Source organism: Pimephales promelas, chromosome 11 (genome assembly GCF_988280905.1).
Source record: "Pimephales promelas chromosome 11, fPimPro1.hap1.1, whole genome shotgun sequence".
Lineage (NCBI taxonomy): Eukaryota > Metazoa > Chordata > Actinopteri > Cypriniformes > Leuciscidae > Pimephales > Pimephales promelas.
In genome coordinates, this window is record NC_142779.1 from 36993840 (window position 1) to 37018535 (window position 24696).

Genomic DNA, 24696 nt, shown 5'->3' on the forward strand with positions numbered 1-24696 from the left:
AGGAACGAGTCATTGATTTTTTCAGTGTGTTAAGAAATGCTTTAAATTTGTGTGCTGATGGTAATATAATCATGGGAGGTGATTGAACTGAGAACTGCACTGAGAATTTTACTATCGATCGCACAAGTGAAGAACCTCATCTTCAGTCTTTATCTCAATTATCAAATATAATTAGAGAATTTGATCTTTTAGATATGTGGCGAATTAAACATCCTCAAGTGAGACAATATACTTGGATTAAAATGACAGATAATAGAGTAAGTGCTGCCCGATTAGATAGGATCTATATGTCCAATCATCTTAGTAGTCGTAGTATTGATTGTTTTATCATTCCAGTGGGGTTCACAGATCATCATTTAGTTTCTCTTACTATAATTATGTCCAAGTGTACAAAAAAAGTCTTCTTATTGGCATTTTAACACCAAATTGCTTCAAGATCCTAATTTTTTGTAAACATTTTGTAAACATTTTGAGACTTTTTGGCAACAGTGGAGATTGTGTAAAACTAGCACTTTTAAAACAATTGTGGGAATAGGGAAAACAAACATTAAATTGTTTTGTTTGCAATATACTGCTAATTCCACTATTAAATTAAGAGGAATGATTCAGTCAATTGAAAAGGATATATCAAAGATGGAGGTGGATCAATCCATTTTGAAAAGTACAGTATTCCATTTATTCGCTAAATTTCCAATTTTATACAAAATCTGATCGAATGATCTTTGGACTGAGCCCCACAGAAATTACTGAACTGAATTTTTATTAATCTTTTCATCCAAAGTTTAATGTCATAAACACAATGAGCTCGTTGCAAAACTGGTTCAGAGGCTGTATCTCGGCCAAACTTTGATCAATCGAAATGAAAATTGGTTCAATTCATCGGAACCATGATCTGAGAGTCCATGGCAAACTTGTGAACAGTGCCACAGGTCACGAGATCTGAAAGATTGGTGTTCTTGCTCAGAACTTTCATGTGAAATCGGCTCAGATGATCTTTGGACCGAGCCGCTCAGAAATAAGTCTCAGAAGTTGACCATGCCTGTTTGTTGTCTTGTGCTTAGCATGCTAATTGGTTATTTGCAAAAGTTGCTTCCTTTACAGACATTGAGTCTTTCTGAAAATCATCTAATCTTAATTTTATTAATTATAACCTGCAGTGCATTTATACTGTATACTATATCTTCGTTTTGAGTTGATTCTCACTTGAACTATGGAATTTCTGCATCTGTGTGAACACGGCTTCCCAGTGGCTCAAAGAGATTTGTGACAGGCACCTGACCCAGACACTGTAGGTGCAAGTCCTGTGTGTGACAACCAGGCCTGGATTGGCTAATCTGCTGGTCCCGTCCAGCTCAGAGCCCTCAACCCTGGTCCCGGGGTGACCCGTATCTGATTTTTGCATTTACATTTCACACTGCTGAAACTACCAAATGTAGACGTACTAACCCGGAAAAGGAAGTAATACAATTATCCAGTGTTTTGCTTTCCACAATATTTTGAAAAATCATCAAAAAAAGTCAGCAAAACTCTTAAAAAAGAGGAGAGCCCTTGTTGGCACTGTAGCCACGAGCACTTAAAAACGTGCCTCCTCATATCTCGTAAAAGTTCTTCAAATACGGATTTATTTTTGTAACAACCCTGCATTTCCAGTCTCCTCGCCCCAAACACGCAAAAGACATGAAACCTCCGCATTGCTCCACTGTGTGTATCCTTCGTCCTCTATCCTATCGCGCCTATATTAAGTCAAGTGATCTCAGTAGGTTACTGGGGAATATCCGATTTGTCCGCTTACATGGCACAGGCAAATGCACGTATCCGATTCATATCCGATTTATTTCCACAAATTAATGAGGCCGGAATCTTACAACAACATTTTTCAATGGTAGCATGAAGCAGCACAACTGTTTTCAACATTGATAATACCTATAAAATATTCCTGCACCCTACATTTAAGACCACTCATCATAATTTATGAATGGCTAATAATTAGGGATGCACCGAAATGAAAATTCTTGGCCGAAACCGAAAACCGAAAAAGAGGAAACCAAGGCCGAAAACCGAAAACCGAAACAGCGAAAGAAATTATGCCAATTATTAGTATCATTGCATTTATGGCTATGACTGTGCAAACTTTACTAAAATCAAGGCATTGCAATTGCATAAATTAATATAACATTTTCAAAGAATAAATCAATTACAAATTATGCAAATATATATTTAGCACAATGCACTGTATAAAATAAAATTCAAACTAAAATGTTTAACTTGACCCCACTCATGTGTGCACTAAATAATAATCTACTGGCCTGCAGAAAGGTTTTAAAATGAAATGTTCTCTCAAAAACAAAGCCAACCGCAAACTTCTCATCACTAGCACCCAGTTTGCAGGTCTAAATTAGTTACATTTTAAAAAATGTAGCATACAATAGCATAAAAAGCCTTTTTAAATGAACAATGGTCCATGTTTAATACAAATGTACATGAAACTTAATGAAACATTTTTAGTGAATGTAGAAAATATTTAAGAGAGCATTAATTTAGTTCTATACATGTTCCCATATACATATTTTTTTTTGTAATGTCACAAGTAATAATCTTAGGGTTTACTGGGTTTTACTTTACTTGATTATTTTTGTATTGGTGGTGGAATACTAAAAAATAAACATTGTCATGTATTTATCTGTCTTCTTCTCGCCGATTCCTGATGGTTAGAGGACAGTTGCTTGAGTCGTCCCCTGTCGTTTCAAGGAATAGTAACAGTTACAACGGAGAGCGCGTCAATGATAAACGCCTCGACCGTTTGGAGCGGTGCACGCGCTGTTTGTGGAGACTCGCGCTGCCTTGTTTACTTTCGCCTGCCTCCGCAGCGCGAGTCTAATTTATAATTTTTAATTGTTTCCTGCTCTAAACAATGCGTGCCGCCATGACGACGACTCCGGTTCCGAGCGGGTCAAGAGCGGTGCGCGCGCTGTCTGTGGAGACTCGCGCTGCCTTGTTTATACTTTCGCCTGCCTCCGCAGCGCGTGTCTCCACAGACAGCGCGCGCACCGCTCTTGACCCGCTCGGAACCGGAGTGGTCGTCATGGCGGCACGCATTGTTTATAGGTGGATAAACAAGGTTTCCGTCTCATCGCGGGTTCAGATACACTGAAATACGTCCACACCGCAGACATGTTGCTTCAGACAAGCACGTGCAGGTCGCGGTTTCTGTTTGCGTCATCACAACATTTCGGCCGTATTATTTCGGTGATAAAAGTCTTTCGGCCGAAAACCGAAAAGGCACTTTTGGGCCATTTTCGGCCGAAAATTTTCGGCGGCCGAATATTCGGTGCATCCCTACTAATAATTAATTGAAACTAATTAATAAACTAATAATAATTGGACTGTTAGGCCTATCTATTGTGAATTTAATTCCTGATATGGTAATTCTTTAATAAGATTCCTCCTTTCTCTTAAATCTCATATACGGGACACAATTAACACACGCTCGACCATTTCTACTTCTGGCATCACACACACACACACACACACACCTGTATTATGATTCCCCATGATGTTGAGAATCTCTGCTCTACTTATATTACAGTGATTAGTGATTTTACTTTTCTTCATGCTCTTTTGTATCTTATGATAGTATCTCCCAGTATGAGTATCCCAAAACTACTGCCATTGTCCATTGCATGGATCTTCCAAGCTTAATGATTCTTTGGCCATTTTGTCTGGATCTTCATTCCCTGTAATCCAACATGTCCCGCACAAACCCAGTCAATGTCCGAAGCTGCCAGTAGACGTCACTTCTGTTAAGACGCCACAGGAATGGCTGTAAGCTGAATCAGAACAAAGAGTCTTATAACGCACTGTGAGGAACAGAAGTGTTGGCATGTTTACAGAGCATCTTGAAAATACGTTTACATGCATAGCCTATATATGTGCATCTTATTAGTGTTCTAGCGATTATGATTAAGTACCAAACAAAACACGGTGTCATTGGGAAATTGAAGTCTCTTATGGAGAAATCACTCAATACAATCAAATCAAAATGGTTTAATTTGACCAGTTTCATTGAAGCATCTAATATCCGCACACCTCTTCCTCACAGCTGCAGGAGAGAGAGAGAGAGAGAGAGAGAGAGAGAGAGAGAGTGCAGTTTCTGAACATGAGCACAGCGACCTCTACTGGACACGAGCGAGTCCTGTTAGGAATACAACCATATAAAGTTAAAAATATTTCTTTTTTTCCACACTTGTTTGATTTCTTACTGACATGTTAATTTAATAAACTTTATTCTGTGCTGTGCCATAGAATATCTCACTGCAAATCCCATGTAACATATTTAAGGCTATCTTCCCACTAGTGGACGAGTGAGCGTACAGTGAGTAAATAAATACTAAATAATTCATTATTCGCTATAATTAGCCTACAACACTACATTTTCCAAATTTAAACTGGACGTTGTATATCCTGGTTCTGCAGTCTACTTAACCTCTTTCCTCTTTACAGATAATCTGACAACTTCTGAAATTACATCTAGTCCCTCTGTATCATGATAGTGAGCGTGTCTTATATTTTACGCATGCGCAGTGATGACTTCAGCCTTTCAGATGTTTTGACGTGGACGACGAGCAAACTTTTGTGAAACGCTTGAAAACGCTGTTGGGATTACCTATTGCAGTCACGGTCGCAAAAATGTGCAAATCTCCTGTCGCTGTGAAGAGATCGCCTCATCTGCACGGCGGGGACTTTTCATACTAGTTGTACAAGTCGGAATGACGGGTTATAGCCCAGATAGCACAAGGCTGTCTGATCTCCTATTTACATCTGGAAGACGTATTTTAAAGAGTGTTTGCTCATCTGCAAGACGTCTATAGGACGTTTCCTGCAGATGTCAAATAGACGTTTATAAGATGTCTCTAAAGATGTAATGATTTAGAATGAACGTTAAACTTACATCTTATAAACGTCTATTAGACATCTGAAGGAAACGTCCTATAGACGTCTTGCAGATGAGCAAACACTCTTAAAAATACGTCTTCCAGATGTAAAGAGGAGATCAGACAGCCTTGTGCTATCTGGGAGCCAATTAGCATGCTAGATGCAAATCAAATCAGTGGACATTAAGGGTAATATTATGACAGGTGTGTGTGTGTGATTGAGAGAGAGAGAGAGAGAGAGAGAGAGAGAGACAGCGCCCCCTTCTGGACGGTCTAATGACTTGCATAAAATCCTAATAGCCTGTGCTGAATCCATGTTCTGCATGATTGCGTTCAGTCTCTCTCTCTCTCTCTCTCGATTTGAAATCAGACAATCCATTGTTTGTTTTTATGCCTTTTTATGTTGATGCTAACCATTATTTTAAGTGCTGTATCTTAAAGGCATTAAGAGGAAGAATATGTTGCTTATAATGTAATAGTTGGTGTTTATGTAGTAAACCCTGAAGTATTTCCCTGAAATGCTCAGATTTTAGCATTTGTTTAGTCAGCTCTTATCTGCGTAAGTGTGTGTGCGAGAGAGAGAGAGAGTGGTCCTGTGATGTGAATGAGTGTTGTTCAGGTCTCTGCCTGTGGGCGGGGCCAGACCGCAGCTGCTCTGTGATTGGCTGGGCTGGCTGAGAGGTTGTGTCTTGCACAGGAGGGATGGAGTGATCAGTTTCAGTCTGAGGAGCATCACTGGAGCTGCTGGAAACTGTGCTTCGGCAGATCAATAAAGGTCTGCAGGCACTGATCTGCGTCAGAGACCCGAGTCCGCTTCTACGCTGACACACACACACTCCATCATGAAGGTGAGTGTTCACACATTAAGCAGGGGTGTGTATGGCATCTCACACAGGGCTGCAAACGGATGGAGATTTCATTGCTTTTAGAAGATCTGTGTTTAACTGAAGTTCAGCTCTGTCTCTGCTGGGGTTCGACTGATTGTCCATTATAGTGCGAGCGAGGGACTGGTAGTGTGAGGCGATGTGTGTGTGTGTGTGTAAGTTATTGTAGTTTCCTAAAGGTGCCGACTGAAGGATTTTGCACAGGCTGTGCCGACACACCAAACCTGCTGGGGATACAGGAGAGCTCGATGTCCACATGCAGAAGCGTTTACTGTAGTTGTGGAGCACGGCAAGTGTGTGTGTGTGTGTGTGTGTGTGTGACACGTCTGATCCTCTCAGTGTGTTCCCTGCATGCTCACTCGATTTCAGGCTGTGTGAACTGGATCATTTAAATCTTCTCTCTCCGGGCACAACATATGCTTGATTTACTGACTAGACAATAAATTAAGTTCCAACAAGACATCTAAAAACCTCCAAAACAAAAGCAGGAAATCCGTCAGATCCGGTCGTGATGCTGGCCGTCTTCAGAAGGTGCGGAGACGCGACGCAGTCAATCACAGTCACAGGCTTTTAGTCATAAATAAAATACAACAATACAGTAAATCAAGGAAAGGCCCGAGTGAACAAATGTGTTTTGAGTTTGAGGCTGATCCATGAAGACATTACAAAACTAATAAGAGGATGAATTCAATCCTAAATGATAGAGATGTAACGAATCCATGAACAAGTTTCTCACTGTCAGAAATCACTAACTTTGCAGAAGCGATAGATAGAGATATGAGATTTGGAGAAATAGATGTTCTCTGTGCATCATTACCGATCACAAGTCCCTGTTTCATCAGATGCGGAGAGTCCTGAGACTCAATCCTGCTCTCTGTGAGGTCCTGTAGGGACTGAAGGGTGGGCATATCAGTGAAAGAGCATTAAGAAGAGGCATCTGCTGAGAGGAAATAATCCGCTTAATTAAAGTAAAGGAAGCACACATAAGTTAAAGGGTTAGTTCACCCAAAAATAAAAATGTAAAGTTTAATGCTTGTTCAAAACAATCACTTTAGCAAAGTTTGCGCTGTTTTATGTTTATTTTGATGAATAAAAGAATACATTTTTGTTCACTAAATATACTGTCATTAAAATATGGTAATAAAAAAAAATATTTTAAAAATACATAGAATTATTTTAAAAAGTAAAGATTCTGAAAGATAATAATTGAAATAATAATTTAATTAGGATTTACAGAAATAACATTAAATCATATCTTATTATATTATATACTAAATTAATATGATATATATTTTTTAATATTCTGGTTTTATTATAAATATGCCTATATTATAAACATAATATAGCTATGAAAACTGATGATTGCTTGTCAAGATTTCTGTGCAAAACAACAAATGAAAGAAGGACGCATGCGCTGCGACAGCCACAGATGTCAGTTCAGCCGGATTCGTTTTTATTTATTAAAACGCATTATATTTGTTGATTTATTTCTTTGTGATTCGTGTATTTGAAATAAACTCGCTGTTTTTGTCATGTTTGAGGTAAAATAATCCCTGTGTCTGTAAATAGGCTAGCTGATCGTGTTTATGTTCTCCTCAACATTAATTAAATCTTTGACGTGATTAATGAGATAAGGCCATTACTGGTACACCTCTCTCGACAGCCGGGTCAGTCTGCACATGTTCCACCGTGGGATTTTGTGATGTGTTCACCAGAGTTTGTGGCCTTTTAACAAAGTTCAACTGGATCCCATGTCTGGCTAATGCAGGTTTAATTGACTTATTGATCATGAGCTTCCAGCCAACGATCAATAACCTGCTGTGAGACAGACGGTCTCCTTTCACCAGCGTTGTGTTCGATGGGACGTCAGACACTTTAAACAGGGAGTGATAAACTGAGATTTCCTCTTGTAACCGCCTCAGCTCAGCAGGTCTCAGGAAAACCTGATATGGATTTTGAAACTGGATTAATTCAATTCTTCTGATAGGACACTAGAAAATACAACCATAATGATGGAGCATTTCAGGATTTGAACCAAGTCTCAAGTCGAAATAAAGTCTAACCGAAACTGACATTCACTCCTCTAGATCCTATTCCTCCTTGATTTCTGAGGACGTGTTTGTCATTATAGGTCCTAGTATGTTCAAACAGCTCTTTAATTAAACAAGCAGTGGTTCATCAAAAAAAAAAAAAAAAGTCTTGTCAGATATATTAGAGAATGATACCCTGGTCGAATTTCAGTCAGTACTTAGACCGGTCCCAGCACAGAGACCGCTCTTTTAATAGTTGTAAAGTATTTAGTAACTGTTTGGGCTGTAATTCCTCCATTCCTCCGTACGGAATATCTCTCTCTATGCGACGCACCGGTCTCGTATCCCTCACGGAGGAGCGGAGGCATAAAAGAGGAGCGACTGCGGTGAAGATCGAAAGAGGAACAGGCCTGATGTTTTGTGATGTTTTGCTTCTTTTTTGTGGCTTTTACTTTCATTTTACTTTCACTTTTATTTGTTTCATTTATTGTATTAAAGTCTGTTGAATGTTCGCCGGTTCCCATATCAACGAACTGTGTCACACCCTGTTTGCACCAATCCTGGTGTGTTGGCTGGTCTGGTCCCTTTTGAAGTGAATATGCTGGAGTTTGGTCTTGGATGAGCGAGGACATTTTTTTTGCAACCCTCCCAAACAACATGTGGCGATGTAGGGGTTGTTTGATTTTTATTTATTTATTTTTGACACCCTGGTGTGAAACGTTAGCATTTTGTGAATTTGTTGAATGAAAGATCAAAAGGATAAACAGATTTTTTTTCACAATCTCTTTTGCTCATGTTTTCTAAGGGTGCCTATATTAGAGGAAGGCACTGTATGTGAATGCTTGGCTAAAGCGATGCATCTTTAATCTAGATTTAAACTGGGAGAGCGAGTCTGAGCCCCGAACATGATCAGAAAGGCTGTTCCAGAGTTTAGATGCCAAAGTGAAAATTCTCTCCCTCCTTTAGTGGGCTTAGATATCCTAAATACTACCAGAAGCCCAGAGGTTTGAGATCTCAAAGGCTGTTTTGCTGGGTTAATTTTTCAATGAATTTGTGCAATTTGCTTGTTGGTAATAAACATTTAGACTGTTATCCATTGTGTTTTATGTTGTTGGGTATCTCAAAACGGAATATGATATGAAAAAGTAGGTACTACTTTACAGCGTTTTGCAGCAATTCTCATTTTTTCCTTTCGTGATAAGTCATTCCAAAAATCATGGCAACAGATGCTGGTAGGTTTACGTATATCGCAGCCTCCGCACTGGCCATTATTGTTAATGGAAGGAGACGTAGGCCAGTTTTCCAACATTAATGTGAAGGAAAGAACCTCACACTGGGAGCGGCACATATGAGGTGCTTCTCCCTCCCATTTCTGTATTGTTTAGAATCCAGTATTCCTGTGATCTGTCATCAATTACTTAGCCTGTTGTTCCAAACCCGTAAGAGCACCGTTCATCTTCGGAACACAAATTAAGATATTTTTAATGAAGGTCAGAGGTTTCTGACCCCACATAGGCAGCAACATCATTGCAACTTTCAAGGTCCAGAAAGGTAGTAAAAACATCATTAAAATAGTCCATGTAGCTGCAGTGGATTTTACTTAACTTAATGTTATGAAGCAACAAGAATACTTTTTGTGCGCAAAAACACAGAAATAAGGATTTCTTCTCTTCAATATTATTCTCCTTCGATGATCACAAAGTAAACACAGTGCAGCGCTTCTGGGTTCTACGTCAGAATGCTGGCTCATTATTGGCCGACGCTGGTCTTGTGAACACCACGACGCATGCGTGTGATGCTGACACAGGAGCAGCCAATAATGAGCACTGTATTTACAACGTGAAGAGCAAGATGAGAAGAAATTGTTGAATAAAATCAGTATTTCAGTTGTTTTTTGCGCAATGACATTGCAATGACAAAATGTTTCGCAATGACGAAATGTTGTTTAATGACGTTGCTGCCTATGTGGGGTTAGAAACCTCTAGGATTTTATCAAAAATATCTTAATTTGTGTTCCAAAGATGAACAAAGGACTTATGGGTTTGAAATAACTGGAGGGAGAGTAACTAATGACTGAGATTGCATTTTTTAATGAAATTGTAAACTAATGATTCCCATCTCCACTATAACTACACGACAGCAGGTCGATTTTGGACACGAACACGTCTTTTACGCTTGTAGTACAGCATGGATAAACTGAATTGTTTCCTTTTGCACATGGCCAGGGTTTGATGTTTGTCTCTACAGCAAAGCAACTGCTCATGTCTAAACTCTCTGAATGAGTGTCTTTGCTTCTTCCTCTTGTTTCTTGCAGTCTCAGCACAAATGCATTGTGATCTTTGCTCTGGTGTGCTGCTGTGCTCTCCTGATAGCATTAATATTCTCTGCTGTAGATGTGTGGGGCGATGATGAGGACGGCATCACTGTAGAAACATGTAGCAGAACCTGCCGGTAAGTAAAACTCACCCCTCGGACATTGACTACATCCAATTTAGTTGACGACTAGCTTACAACTTCTTGTGACCCACACCTGATATTTGCATTTACACTATACACTTGGTGAAACAACCCCAGGTAGACGAACTGACCCGAAAAAGCTAAGGGCAAAAAAAGTAAAAATGGCCTGCTTCATTTGTGCCGGAACAAAGTGGACCCAGATTCAGCACCTCTGAAATCTGATCCTGAACCTCCTTTGGCAGATCCCCCATCTCATACACCACTGAGAGATATTTTTTATGAACTGTGTACATATGTTCTTTTGCACGCAATTCGCTATGGATATTTCATGTTCTAGCTCGTTAGCATGATTGTTAGGTATTAGGCATTATTGCGGGTTTGAGGGTTTTTTCTGTTGTTGGACATCGTTTTATTAAATGTTGTTGTGAGGACTGCTGACTAGAACTGATGCATTACAGGGAGTTAAATGGCCGCTATGGTCATCTATAAACACCTGCAAGCTCCCGCGTGCAAAATGGCTGTGACTATAAACTTCCGACAGACCTTTTGTTGGACTTAATGCATAATGGCATGGTGTTTTACATGCACAACCAATCAAAGCACATCATCAGGATGTGAGAAACGCGCAAAAACGCGCGCATTCAATTTCTAAGTTAATTCTGAGAGTATTTGCATGTATGTTTCCATCCAGGATTTCTTATGCACATTTTCAAAATATTGTTCTGTTACCTTTCCTTGCCCCACAAAATTTTGTTTTATTAACAAATTTTTTGGGAGGAATACGTTAAAATGATCTATCCAATCAGCAAGAGAGGAGGCGTATATATATACTCACCTGTGTTCCTTAAACAGTTTTCAGCATTTGGTCCCGCCCATCTGTCGCAATGTCATAGATTCGAACTCTCCCCGTCTGATGACGAGTCCCTTCTTTCCCAGGATCCTTCACTGCATTCCACTGATGTCAGGAGTCCTCGCGCTCCATTATATAACCTGTCTGTTTCCTTACAATCAGCTTTCCCTTCTCCAAAATCCACTCCACCCTTCAACCCTAACCCTGAGGCGAACAAGAATCGTAGGGCCCTGACTCCCAGTTAACAAACGCCTCCTTCCCTAGCAAGACCGGCAGAAGGCATTCATCAAGTCTGCCAGATTACAGTACTTCCAGGACTCACTCTACTCTTCCCCCCACCCAGCTTCACAGACGCCTTATTTTCCTGCCCTATTTCCCTTTTTCTAGCCTCCTTGTTCCTCCCCAGGATCCAGGGGCCGACCGAAAGCTGCTTCGGGGAGTCCTATCTTCCTCCTAACACTCTCCCCCAAGCTAGATCTCATTTCACTCTCTCCTCCGGAAAGCCAAAGCTATCCCACCAAACGCTACCGTCTTAGAACCGCCAGCAACATCACAGCACAGATACTCACAGGTACAGATATTGATTTATCTTTCCTATTATTTTTACTTTCTCCTTCTGTTTCAGACTGAGTTTAAGTTACCTTAAATAATTCAACCAATAATACATTAATTTAATATACTTAATTACTTTCCTTTTCCAAATTTTACATCGCCTTTAATTGCTATAGTGAAAACATCTGCGCTACATTTCCCCATTGGAGAGGCGAGCTGATTGATTATCTCGCAAAAATTGCAGAGCTTGCATTATCTTACGGAGGAAATCATTTTCATACTTACAAGCTATTTTCAGCTAAATGTGCTGTCCACGTAACATTGGAGTGGCTACCAGACAGTTTTCAGATAAAAAACACTTAATAATCGATCTCTCAGCCCTGCACAATTACCCGTTCACAAGCAGAAACAGCCTTATCTCTCTCACCTAAGAGGGCATTCCCCCCATTTTTGAAACTGAAATTGAAATTCAGGCCCTGAATCTTTACAGTATGTCTGTAAAAATCCTGATTGGGACATCCCTATAAATGATTCTACATAATAAAAAGAAGGCTTCAGATAGATCGGTCAGTATCAGGGATCATATCGGCAGATACTGCTTCCTGTGATCGACGATTGGTGATCGGCTCCAAAAATCCTGATTGCAGCACCCTTAATAACTGGCAAACACGTTCCCAGCGCCAAAAATCAAATAGCGGACTCTCTCTCATTTTGCTTTTCAGAAATTCAGGCTGCTGGCACCAGAGTCAGACTCAACCCCAGTTCCTCATTATCCAGAGCTGATATTCCCCTAATCCACCCATTGAAACGCCTGCTTGACACCTCTCTCAACTACATTCTTGAAGCCGTCTCTCCTAGAACCTTATAAACTTACTTGACTACTTAGAGATTTCCTTTCACGTCCCATAAAGCCTGTTTTTCCCCAATGTTTCTCTTCTTGTTATTACCTCATTTGTATCTCATCTAAACATCATTAAAAACTTCCAGCTGTCTCCATTAACGGTAAAGTAAGCAGAATCCAATTTTTTCACAAACTTATTCATTAACTTCCCGAATAACCAATTCACAAACATCCCCTCTTATCAAAGGCATCCAAAGAACCCAGCCCGCCCGCTGATAGGCCAGAAAACCCATACCTCTAGACATATTCCCCAAATGTATCTCAACTCTCCACCTAGACTACAACTCCATCAATACCACTCGCACACTCGACACAATATGTAAATATATAAAATACCTGCATAAATCACCTCTGGGTCTCCATCACATAGATTACAAAGACTTAGATGGGAATTTTTTTTTTAAATGTGTTGGAATAAATCCGATGATTGATGTCTACCAATTACATAATAATGTAGAGTTCCCCATCTGTCAGTCACTACAACATTATGCCGACTGACTAATGGGCTCCTTCAGGAAGGTGACGCAGCCTGTCCTCAGGCCGCTACACCCTCCAAACGTCTATCGAAGTGGCCCTGATATGGGCGGCCCAGAGATGAAGGAAGATGAAGGAGATCGCAGCGCTCCTTCCCCCAGAGTGAGGAATGCCGGGTGGAGAATCTTCTGTTTCTTCTTTGAATCTTCTTTCTATTCTGGTACCCACATTTTCAGTGAAAGAGCATTTTCCATAATCTCTGGGCCATACAGGGCGCAGTCTGACAGTGAATGATGCTGTGCTTCCTCTTTCACAGTCCCCCCTTCTACATTCACCACAAGCCAAGAGGTCACGGTTTGAGGACGCTTTGCCTCCTCATGTGTCTCTGGCCCTCACCTTGTAGGTTCCTTGGAGACAGTTAAGTGTCCACCTTGGTGTTGCTACCATGGAGCCTGGCTAGCACTTCCCAGCCCATCCTGCTGGCTCTTGGTGACAATCAGACTGGGTTACGGGATTCATTCCACCAGGCATCTTCCCAGGTTCAGCAGCGTCCTCTTTACCTCAGTCGTAGGCAAAGACATCCTTGTCCTGCATGCGGCAATTGCGGTCCTGCTGGAAAAGGATGCAATAGAGCCTGTCCCTCCAGCCAAAATGAAGCCAGGGTTTTATAGCCCTTACTTTATTAAACCCTAGAAAGGCAGTGGATTAGATTTGCTAGTCTTAAACTGGGCCCTTCACACGCTCCTGTTCAAGTTGCTTACGCAGAAACTCATCTTTACGTGCATTCGTCCTCAAGGTCGATTCGCAGTAATCAACCTGAAGCATGTGTACTTACACTTCTCAATTCTTCCTCAACACAGAGCGTTTCATTGGTTTGTCTTTGATAGTCAGGTACAAGATCCTTTCCTTTGGCTGTCCCTGTCTCCCTACTGCTTTACCAAAGTCACGGAGTCTGCTCTTGCATTCACATTATAAACTATCTCGACAACTGGCTCATTCTAGCTCAATCTCAAGATCTGTTGTGCAACAAGGACTTAGTGCTCATGAACTTCAGTCATCTGGGGCTTTAGGACACCTGGGAAAAGATCAATCTCTCCCCTGTGCAGAGCATCTCTTTTCTCTGTATGGAGTAGGACTCTGTCAACATGACCACTCTACTCAGGAACAAGCACACACAGTCATTGCTAAACTGCCTGAATACATTCAGGGGAAAACGGCATTTCAACTGAAGCAATTTTAGAGGCTCCCTGGTCGCCCCGCTCGCACTGGCTACACGTTCTTGTTACAACAGATGCCTCCAGAATGGGTTGGGGCGCTGTATGCAAAGGGCATGGGACCTCGACTGCAGTGGCACATCAACTGGCTTGAGTTGTTCACAGTGCTGCTCACCCTGCGCTGGTTTCAGCCGTTGCTTCAAGGCAAGCATGTGCTAGTCTGGACAGTCCCAACACTGCGACAGTTGCGTATATGAACTGCCAAGGCAGTCTACACTCAAGATGCATGTCACAACTTGCCCGCCATCTCCTCCTCTGAAGCGGCTAAGGTCGCTCCGCACTATTTATATTCCGGATGATCTCAATCGTGCAGCTGATGCGCTCTCACAACAGCTCACGCTCCCGGGAAAATGGAGACCATTGGATCTCAAAATGGATCCAGCTGATCTGGAGTCAATTCAGTGATGTATAGGTAGCCCTCCCAGGAGTCGTCCCACTGTCAAGTCTTTTACTCCCAGAACGAGGCTCCCCTTTGCCCACAGTTGGCACACAGACTCTGTGCAAGGTCAGGGACGATGAGGAGCAGGTCTTAATGGTTGCCTAGTGGTACCTGGTTCTCAGACCTGATCCTCCCTGACAGATTCCCCTGAGGACCTTGTTTCTCAGGGACGCGGCACCATATGGCACCTGCGTTCGGACTCGGCTTCACTTTTCAGGACGTGTGCAGCAAACTTGGTCTGAAGTCATTACTTTGTAAATATTTTAACAAAATTAATCAAATCAGCCTATTTCACTGGTAGTGTCATTGATGCACCACTTGGGGCGCCAAACGAAATCATAAAAGTATTATTAATAGAATTTTCATAGTTAATGTATTTCAAAAAATGCCTGAGACTGTTAGCCGTACACATGGCACATTATCCATCTTAAATGATATGGTCTTAATTATGAGGGTTTGTAAAGAGATGATTTAGAGAGAGTATTGATTTGTAGCTATTTAGTGTTAGACAGAGCGTGGGTCATGTGACCTTTTAAGATATTCTGTTACACAGACACAATATACAGGCCCTGTAACAGGATAGGAATGTTGATCAAATGTACATGGTTTGGCAGCAGAAAAGACATTAGCAGAGGCTTCTTCTCATCTGAGGACACTTTCAGTAGAAGACAGAAGTTAAATCCCTCTCGAGCCACTAATGATGCTTTAAGTGTCGGAGTGATGGGGTAATGCACAACTGGGAGCGCAGTAAATCTCATTTCCCCAAGTGAATCTGGAACAGCCAACATACTTCACCACTAGACTACCACAACTCTCCTGTGAATTCTGTTAATTCTGTTTGTACGAGCATATATTCTCTGAAATTATTTTGCAGTTTGGAAAATGAAGTGTAAAATTAAGGATGTGACAGTCATGATCATGAGTTTAATATAATTTTGTTTTCATTATGGAGGGTAATCTGTACTTTTGATAAACAAATTCACTCTGCACCTCTTTATGATTATAACATGTTTCATGTAACCATGTTTTACTCAAATCAGATTTTAATTTAGAGACAATAAAACCGAGTGTCATTTAGGAGAACATGTTGACTTTACAGCGGCTCCACCTTTCCAAGGATCTCCCTCCGGATTTTGCCAAATAGGGAATAATGCTACTGATTTCTCCACTTCTCAAGTCCATGTGACCAGGACACTTGCTTAAAGCAAGGCTGGCAAGCCACCATAATACATACAGTTATGTATTTATGAGTGTATTCATTATCAGTGTTCACTCTATTACTGTATTATTGCATTTATTTCCATTAGTGTGCAGTACCTCTGTTGTGTTTGTAGGCCTGATGTGTCTTGTCATCAAAGTGTTTTGTTTCTCATTGATTTGTGTATTCCATGTCTTTGTGATCTGATTCTGTCTGTTGTGTCCAGACAAATATTTAATGTGCTGAATCACTGTCAGGATGATAAATAAACATCTGACTTTGTAGTCAATCTAGCCGGTGTTTGATTGAAATTTTGTACACATAGTGGCAGTCATTTATCAGTCTGATGTCACATCACCGTTTCCGGGTCCAAACACCCCTTCAGATGGCAAATAAGCATATACACCCATGTTGTTACTGAAAAAAAAAAAAAAACATGTTCCTATTAAGTTGGCCACACATTGATTCATATGGCTGTCGAAATAGTATTCTTGAAACAAAGTGGAGGCTTAGACCCGGATCAGTATTATCACAATTTAACAAGCTGATATTATAGCTCACACCCACATAAACCTGTGCAAAATAAAATGACTACAACATCTGACAAATATTAGCATTTATTGTTGCAAATCTCCACACCTGGGTAAATGGTTGCATCTGGTAATTCGAGGGAAAGTAATGCAGTGCTGAAATATGCCTTCTGTTGAGTGTAGATGCTCTTGTGTTCACAGTGTTGTGCTTGTGGAGAACATTCCAGAAGATCTGTCCATCCCATATAAGGACACCGTTTCCCTGACCGCTGGCCTTCACGAGCTGCTGGAGAAAGCCCGTCGATCTGTGGAGATTGTGTCACCGCGGTGGGCACTGAACTCAACTAAATCTGGATCAAATCTTCCTCAGGCCAAACAGGTAACCATCAACATACCGCAGTTTCAACACATTTACTGATTATGTCCAGGAATTTTCTTGGTTATGCAGATAAAATTGTACAATGCCTGAATGTAGAAGGTTGAGTGTATTCGAGAGAGTTTCTCCTAGAGAGAGTTGGATTAGTCCCATATAACCTGCTGTATCTTCTGTCATCCTCAGGGCCAGATCTTACTCCATCAGCTGAAGAGTTTGCGGTCTCGGTCAGTCAGTTTGAGGGTGGCCAGTGGACTAACGAATTCCTCAGAGCTCGATGACCTCACTCGGAGTGGTAAGTATATGATGTTATTTGACATCCACTGTCTAGCAAAACCATCTTTTATGACTCTGTGTTTGGACCCAAGTGTAAAGAAGCAAAGGCGCAGGAAGTCTTTAAAGGGGTGATGAACTGAGAAATTAAATTTTCCTTGAGCTTTTGACATCTAAGAGGACATTATATTATAACAATATCCTGTTAGTTTCTGAACTGAAAACGTCCTTGTTAGTCCAATTAAAGCTTTTATGGACACCAGGCTCAGTGGGGAACTATGACGTCAAAGAGGATAAAACCCCACCCCCGCAGGAGAAGATCAACGCCTACTTCAACACGGCCGGTTTAGCCCCGCCCACCGATTCTCGCATTACACGCATAGATAAATAACATATAGATGCCTACCTCGTGATGACAAACTGTATCGAGCTACTGAGCGATACAGAATATTGTGCAGTGCCTGGTTGTGGAAGAAGACAGTCGCTGCATAAGCTTCCTCTGGACTCCAATAGGACTGCATGGATAAACTTTATTTTTAATGACGTTCCAGCTGATGAGGGTAAAACATCGTCCGTCTGCTCGCTTCATTTCACTGAGGATTGTAATCAAGACTGGATTTCCAGGCCGATTAAGATTAAAGAACAGTGCTGTGCTGTCTATATTGGATCTGACAGGAATGCTGCAACACACGGACTCGAACATGTATGGGCGAATCATTCCGGTTGCCATTTTACAACATTGGACGTTTTCAAAACAATTTTCCCCACTAGGGTTGCCAGCCGTTCCGTATAATACGGAATCGTTCTGTATTTGTCACATAAAAGTCTTGTTCTGTATTGAACTGATACAGAACGCACTTTGTTCCATATTTTGGAGAATCAGTTCAGTGCAAATCCATGACAGACACATCTTCTACTATATCTCAGACAGACTATGAATGAAGACCTCACCAGTTGAGCCACTCCACTCGTGATCACTGATGGGCAGTAACGCGTTAGAAGTAACGCGTTACTGTAATCCAATTACTTTTTTCTAGTAACGAGTAAAGTAAGGGATTACAATTGAAAAAACTGTAATTAGATTACCGTTACTTCCCCGTAAACAGCCTGCGTTACTGCGTTAGTTAACCGTGATTTTGTTTAGTCAGACTGTCTCCTGACATGAGTCGTGCGTGAATAAAAATGATGTATGAGCGCCACGACATCAGTGAGAGACGACTAGAGCGCGGGAGAGAAGAGCCGAGCTGCCAACACACGCTCACACGACACACCCCCGATTTCTCGCGCTGAAGTGTCAATCCCGTCGGTCAAATGCCTGAAAGATGAGTTTATCTATAAATCTAACCGTTGAGCCACATTTGTGATTGACTAGTTATACCGCAAATTAGTTAAAATCTCCCGGAATCTAGAGCGAGCGCACATGCGAGACTGTGTTCCAAAGTCCAAACTTCGTATCGCGCGCACGACGAGGAGAGCGAGAGAGAGACTTGCGTACTATGCAGAGAGCATCCTGATCTAGAAACTGGACCCCCGTTGGAGAATGTCAAAATTCTACCTCAGATCTGAGCAAGCATGTCACGAGACAGCCTCACACGGTTAACTAAAGCAGCAAGCCGGTACAGGAATGTGAAACTTACTGGAAAAAAAACCCTGAACCTCCATCTGACATGACCGCTGCGGCTACATGCTGATGGGACATAACCACTGTTTAACTGCGAAAGAAAAAAAAAAACAGAAAAAAACTTGAAGCCAAAATACGGCATGCAACAGCATTTTCTGTTTCGATCAACTAATTTTTGCTCCTCTCTGCACTTTACTGTTAAAAGACGTATATAGTCAGGAGCGACTTTCATGATTTTGTTGCTGTATTTTTACATCTATTCAAATGAAGGATTTTAAAAAACATATTTATTTTATATGCTGGAATATGTAGAAATTTATATTAACAGAAGAAGGGCTGTCTTTATTTCATTAAAATAAGGTGGAATGTGCAGAAAATAGGTTTAAATATTCAACAATTTTCTTCTAGTCTGAGACTGTTGCATTTAATTTAATTTTTGCTCGATGCAATGTGCATAAAGTTAAAATATTGAAAGAAATAAAGCAAGTTTAAAAAAAAGAAAATGTTTAATTTGATTACATTTTAGATGATGGAATATGCAGAAAGAATAGAATTAGGCTGAAAGGTCTATGCTTTAGCGTGTTCAGGTCGTGCATCATGTTTTTGAAAAGTAACTTAGTAAAGTAACTAGTAAAGTAACTAATTACTTTTGAAAATAAGTAATCAGTAAAGTAATTGGATTACTTTCTTGGAGAAGTAATCAGTAATCAGTAACTAATTACTATTTCCAAGTAACTTGACCAACACTGCTCGTGATTGATTAGTTTTACCGCAAATTAGTTAAAATATCCTCTAATCTAGAGCGATCTTGCCTGCGAGCTTGAGCTTCTAACGGCGCGGACGCAAAACCAGGACTGGAGTCAGAGCACGTTCCTCTCTGCACTCTAAGCGTTCTGTTATCACTCCGATTTCGTCCACTACGGGTAACAAAGATAAAGCATTGATTTGCACTAGGACAATAAACAGGGCTCAAACATCTTTTTAGTTGTGAGAGTCTCAGTCTACATTACATTATTGATGGTGTTTTCAGATGCCAAACAATTATTATAATAATGTAATAATGATTTATATATTTATTCCTATGACGTAAAATCCATATAGCCTATATAGGCTACTATATGAATGAAAATGATAAGTATAGTATATTTTAATCAACATTACACTATAATATAGGAAAATTAAAAAACTTTTGTCCTATTTCTACACTTACAAGAAATAAACCCTTGAGATTTTATTTAGGAGAAAACAGATAGCCATGCTGATCGGCTGATTAATTCAAAAAAAAAAAAATTATAAACTAAATAAATCCATGGTTCGTTGTTGGCAAAATGATCATGATAGCCTTCATATATCTAGAATATGTGGTACAGTCATTGATTAGGCGTACTTTGCTATTCTATAAATTAATATAGGCTTAATAATTATTATATTATATATTAATATATGAATTCCAAGGGTCATTACCGAATAACCCCCCCGTTCCTTATTTCGAAATCAGAAAGTTGGCAACCCTATTCCCTACGTACACCGACGGGTGAATCGAAACTCGTTATAATATGCAAAACTGTTCTCCACTCACAGCAGTGGGCGTTTACTTCCAAGTCTTCAGTGCGAGACGCCAATTAAATCGAGTGTTTCTGTGCTGGGCTGAAAACTAGGGTAGAAAATAGCTTATTACTTATTCATTTTGATGGTTTTGAATGCAAAAACCAAGCGAACATCATAATTTCACCTCAGACAACAATATAATAAAATTTAAAAAGCCAGTTCATGACCCCTTTAATAACTCTACATGAATAGGAAACACTCTATAATCAGTAAACCTGCAATCAATCCGAAGCACATAAAACAATGCAACGAAACCTAAAGAAATACAAAAGAGCAACAAATTTAGTAGCTATGTCTTTTAAGAGCACTCCACATCTCACAGTTCCCAGTGGACCTTCCTTGAGCTTTGTCCTACTGCCCAGATTCTCCCTGGCCCTTATCTACTGAAGACAGACAAGGACAACAACAGGCTTTGGACCCTAGGAATGACCACTGGATACTCTGGGTACTCTGGGAACTGGGACGAATGGAGGCTCGGGAGAAGTACTGGACTTGTTAAAGAGCATATTGCAGGTAAAAAAAAAAAATCGAAATTTATAGATAACCTTCTATGAAAATACCATATGAAAAGTTAATGCAGGATTTAAAATGTTTTAAAACAACATAAGGACACTAATTTAGAAGATAAAGTGAGCGTTTCTTGGACTGCTAGTAAAAACGGCTTTTTTTTCAACGTCGCGTCATTTGACGTCATAGCAGGGAGCCGCAGCCTCGGCTCAGTGAGAGCAGGCTGGTGTTCAGTGAGAGCGCTCGTCAGTCAGTGTGCTTTCGTTAGTTTTTGCATTTTAATTTATCATCGTCATGGTAAATATTGTGTTTGTGGAGATTGCAAAAACTCCAGCCTGTCAGGACTTCAAGATCGAGTCCACAAGTTTCCATTACAATAAAAGTGACGGTGCTATATAGCCTATCTTTCGTTCCTGGTGCGGTTTGAGCAGGTGAAGAGACGGGATTTCTCCTCTCGGCTCGGAAAACACGGTCGTGTGTAGCGTTCACTTCAGAACAAATGATTAGCATCCCGGCAATATGATGGAGTTCAACATGGTATGCCGAAGCATATTGATCGTCGTATACTACCAATGGCATCAAATAGTGTTATATAGGTAACTTAGTCATGTCATGCCCTAAATAAAACTTGTAATTGAAAAACAAAATTGGTTGTTTAAATACTCAAACCTTTAATGTTCTGTTTATGTTATAACCAAGGTGAAAAATATGTATTAAAAATTTACCCGAGTATAGCCTATGCTTTTAGTAGCCTATAGAAATATACTCAAGTAAAGTTTGCGTGTTTATACGTATATTTTAAAGAAAATCTAGTCTAATCTAAATCCTACATTGTTTTTATATGCATTGACTCGTTGGGTCCTCTAACCTGCAATATGCCCTTTAAAGATAACTAGGGCTTAGAGGAGACGGATGGTATAAGAGGGAACACCGGAGGATATGGGGAAAATACTGAGGGCTCTGGAGTTATCATAGAAAACCTGAGACAAATAAAAAACTTCAGAAGTGGATTGTTTGGAATGAACCCCAGGGACTTGAGGATGAGTCTGGAGGAGCAGGACAGTCAGGAAGACCAGTCTCAAGAAATCAAAGAGGACTCATGGCGTCATTCTCTTTGGGGCTTTATATTCGCATCAGCTGCATAGAAACAGTCCACTGAAAGCTTGCAGACCTGCTGGATGTCTATCACATGCATATGATTGGTCAGTAACACTCGTGCAGTTTGCCTGGTTCAATATAACTATGAGATCAGGGTTTGAAATGAACACCTGCCAGCCCACCCAATGCAGGTGAAGAGGGTAACGCTGTCACGTCACGAACCAGTTTGGCGGGTTACATATTATGTTTACTGGCTTTGCTGGGGAAGTTCGTGTAGCCAAATCTGTGTGGATTTCGTGATATATTAAATACAGCATATTGCACAAAATCTGTGCATATATGGATTACTTGAACACACACAACTATGCAACCAAATAACGGCACGCTTGATTAAAAAGCATTTGGTTAACAGAAAAGACAATGTTATTTTACAATATCCTACTTTATGATCTTTGTACTTTATTGATCTGTCCATCTAAAAAACACATTTTTGATGAGGATCCTTTAAGGATGAGGATGAAAGAGAGGAGATGCTGGATGACAGGATTTTGTTTGAATAAGTACCAGTTAATCTGGTTTATTACCTCTTCTTTTTTGGCCAGTAGAAACTCTAAATTGCTGGTAACTTAAAAATGTATTTAGTGAAAAACTTTATTCCAGCCCCTGTATTTGATTATTGGGTCTATTGGGCTTATCCAATAATAAATTAAAAGCACTAAAAAAGTCAGCTTTGGGTTTAGAATGGGAAAATAAGTGAAAGTCATTAAAGTATAACTGCATCATGAAATAGTCTGTATCATAGTTTGTGTTGTTCATTGGCCAATCAGGTGCAGACGTGCATTACGTGAACATGACAGCCCTGAGTCGAGGTCAGCTGAACTCCTGCTTCTGGCTGGTGGACCGGAAGCACATGTACATCGGAAGTGCCGGCATGGACTGGAGATCCCTCTCCACGGTAAAGACGCCTCTGTACTCAAGTGCTTTAAATGTCCCTGTGTTTACCTGCCAATGGTTCACCTGAACTAGTACTGTACGTTTTTTAAATTCACTCCACTACCACATGTTGCTTTACTAAGTTTGTTTAGTCCATTTGGTAACTGATGTGTGTGACGGCATGTTTGTTCTGGACAGTGAGGTGACCTGTTGTTTCCACAGATGAAGGAGTTCGGCATCATCATTCACAACTGCAGCTGTCTAGTGTTGGACCTGCACCGCATATTCAGCCTGTACTGGCAACTGCAGTATAAAGACTTTCTGCCGTCGATATGGTCAAAGAGACTGACCGCACTGTATAACAAAGACAAGATGCTGCAACTGAGTCTGAGCGGCGCTGAAGCAGAGGCATACATATCTGTGAGTCGAGTGAGAGGGGCTTTCATTTCTGGTACACGGAAATGATCCTTCATTAGATTTGCTCCACTGTAATGATGCTTTATTTGTTTGTTAGTAGAGGCGCACTGCACAGTATACGCAGAGCGGGTTAGATATGCCAGATTAATGATGTTTTGTTTTTCTGCGCCGCTTACAGAAGAGAGATTTGCTATTATTAGATTTTCAGATAAAGATCTCCATTGCCTAATATCCTGTTCAATCAATCAAGTCCTCACAGAAAATGAACAAGAAGCTTGTATTTCATCAGTCATCAGGCTTCCAGCTTCACTCTTGATCATATCTCTCTGTGACCTGGGATATATTTCAGAAGAGAGAATGATCAATTATTGCGTCTCTCGTGGTCATGCCCTGACAATAAAAGCACCACATGAGAGTTAAAGTCCCCCTGTGGTGTAAATCCAGCGTTTAATGTTGTTTATGTGTGTATGTGGTGTGTTTAATCCGCTTTAACACACACCATGTGTGCGTTGATAAGTGGACAGCATTGCTGAGTATTTCCTGCAGTGAACCAAAGACAGTCTCAAAAACACACTGGTGTTTCTGACGTCACAAACCACCTTGTAACCAATCAGATCAACGGGTGATCGACAACCAGTGGATCTCTGAGTGAGTGAGTGAAAGCGGGGCTCATTTGCATATTCATAGAACCGCGAATACTAAATGAAGCAAGGGTGTCGAGTTACATTCAAGATATTTTAACGCATGAAGACATTTGTTGAAAAAAAAACATTTAGATATGTCATTTTGGTGATCACAGATGAGTTTTAAGGGTTAACCTGATCGAGCACAGGGGGACTTTAAGGTGTTGTGTAATGTGTGTTTGGTGGCGATTCTCCCTCGAGCCTCAGCCCAGTGTTGGTCAGTTTTCCTGTGCAGTTTAGATATTTTTCTAACCTCACTGTATGTAAATAAACTGCAAATATTAGGACTGAATAAAGTTGATTACACTGGGTTACACCAATGAAAGTGAGAGAGGAGAAAGCTGCAAAACATGTTTCCATTTATGGATTTTTCCCCACCGTTTGTTGTGTTAGAGTTCTCCAGATATTTTCTGCCCAAAAGACCGGATGAAAGACATCGAGGCCATTAAAAGGGTCATTCAGGAGGCCAAGACATTTATCTACATCTCCACACCCAACTATTTACCAATGCTCAACCGCACCAAAACCAAGTGAGTCCTGTTAAACAATGGCTGACCAATAATATCTGCTATAAAATACAGTCAAATCGAATATTATTCAGACACCAGATATAATTGTTGATATTATTTCACTAGTGAAATAAAATAAACTTGCCTTGCCTTG

The 24696-nt window shown here is 40.5% G+C and overlaps 1 protein-coding gene across 2 annotated transcripts in view; it reads left to right on the top strand.

Moving 5' to 3' along the window:
• LOC120492189 (inactive phospholipase D5) overlaps positions 1-24696 on the top strand; it is a 33482-nt gene that overhangs the window by 1592 nt on the left and 7194 nt on the right. Inside the window, exons 1-7 of one of the 2 annotated variants that reach the window (XM_089117382.1) lie at positions 5044-5779; positions 10160-10296; positions 16722-16899; positions 17080-17188; positions 22828-22955; positions 23156-23353; positions 24427-24563. In XM_089117382.1, coding sequence (XP_088973508.1) covers positions 5774-5779; positions 10160-10296; positions 16722-16899; positions 17080-17188; positions 22828-22955; positions 23156-23353; positions 24427-24563 — 893 coding nt within the window. In that variant the 5' untranslated portion in view covers positions 5044-5773. Of the gene's footprint in view, positions 1-5043; positions 5780-10159; positions 10297-16721; positions 16900-17079; positions 17189-22827; positions 22956-23155; positions 23354-24426; positions 24564-24696 lie in introns of those variants that run through there. The other variant, XM_089117381.1, reaches the window with a different exon arrangement.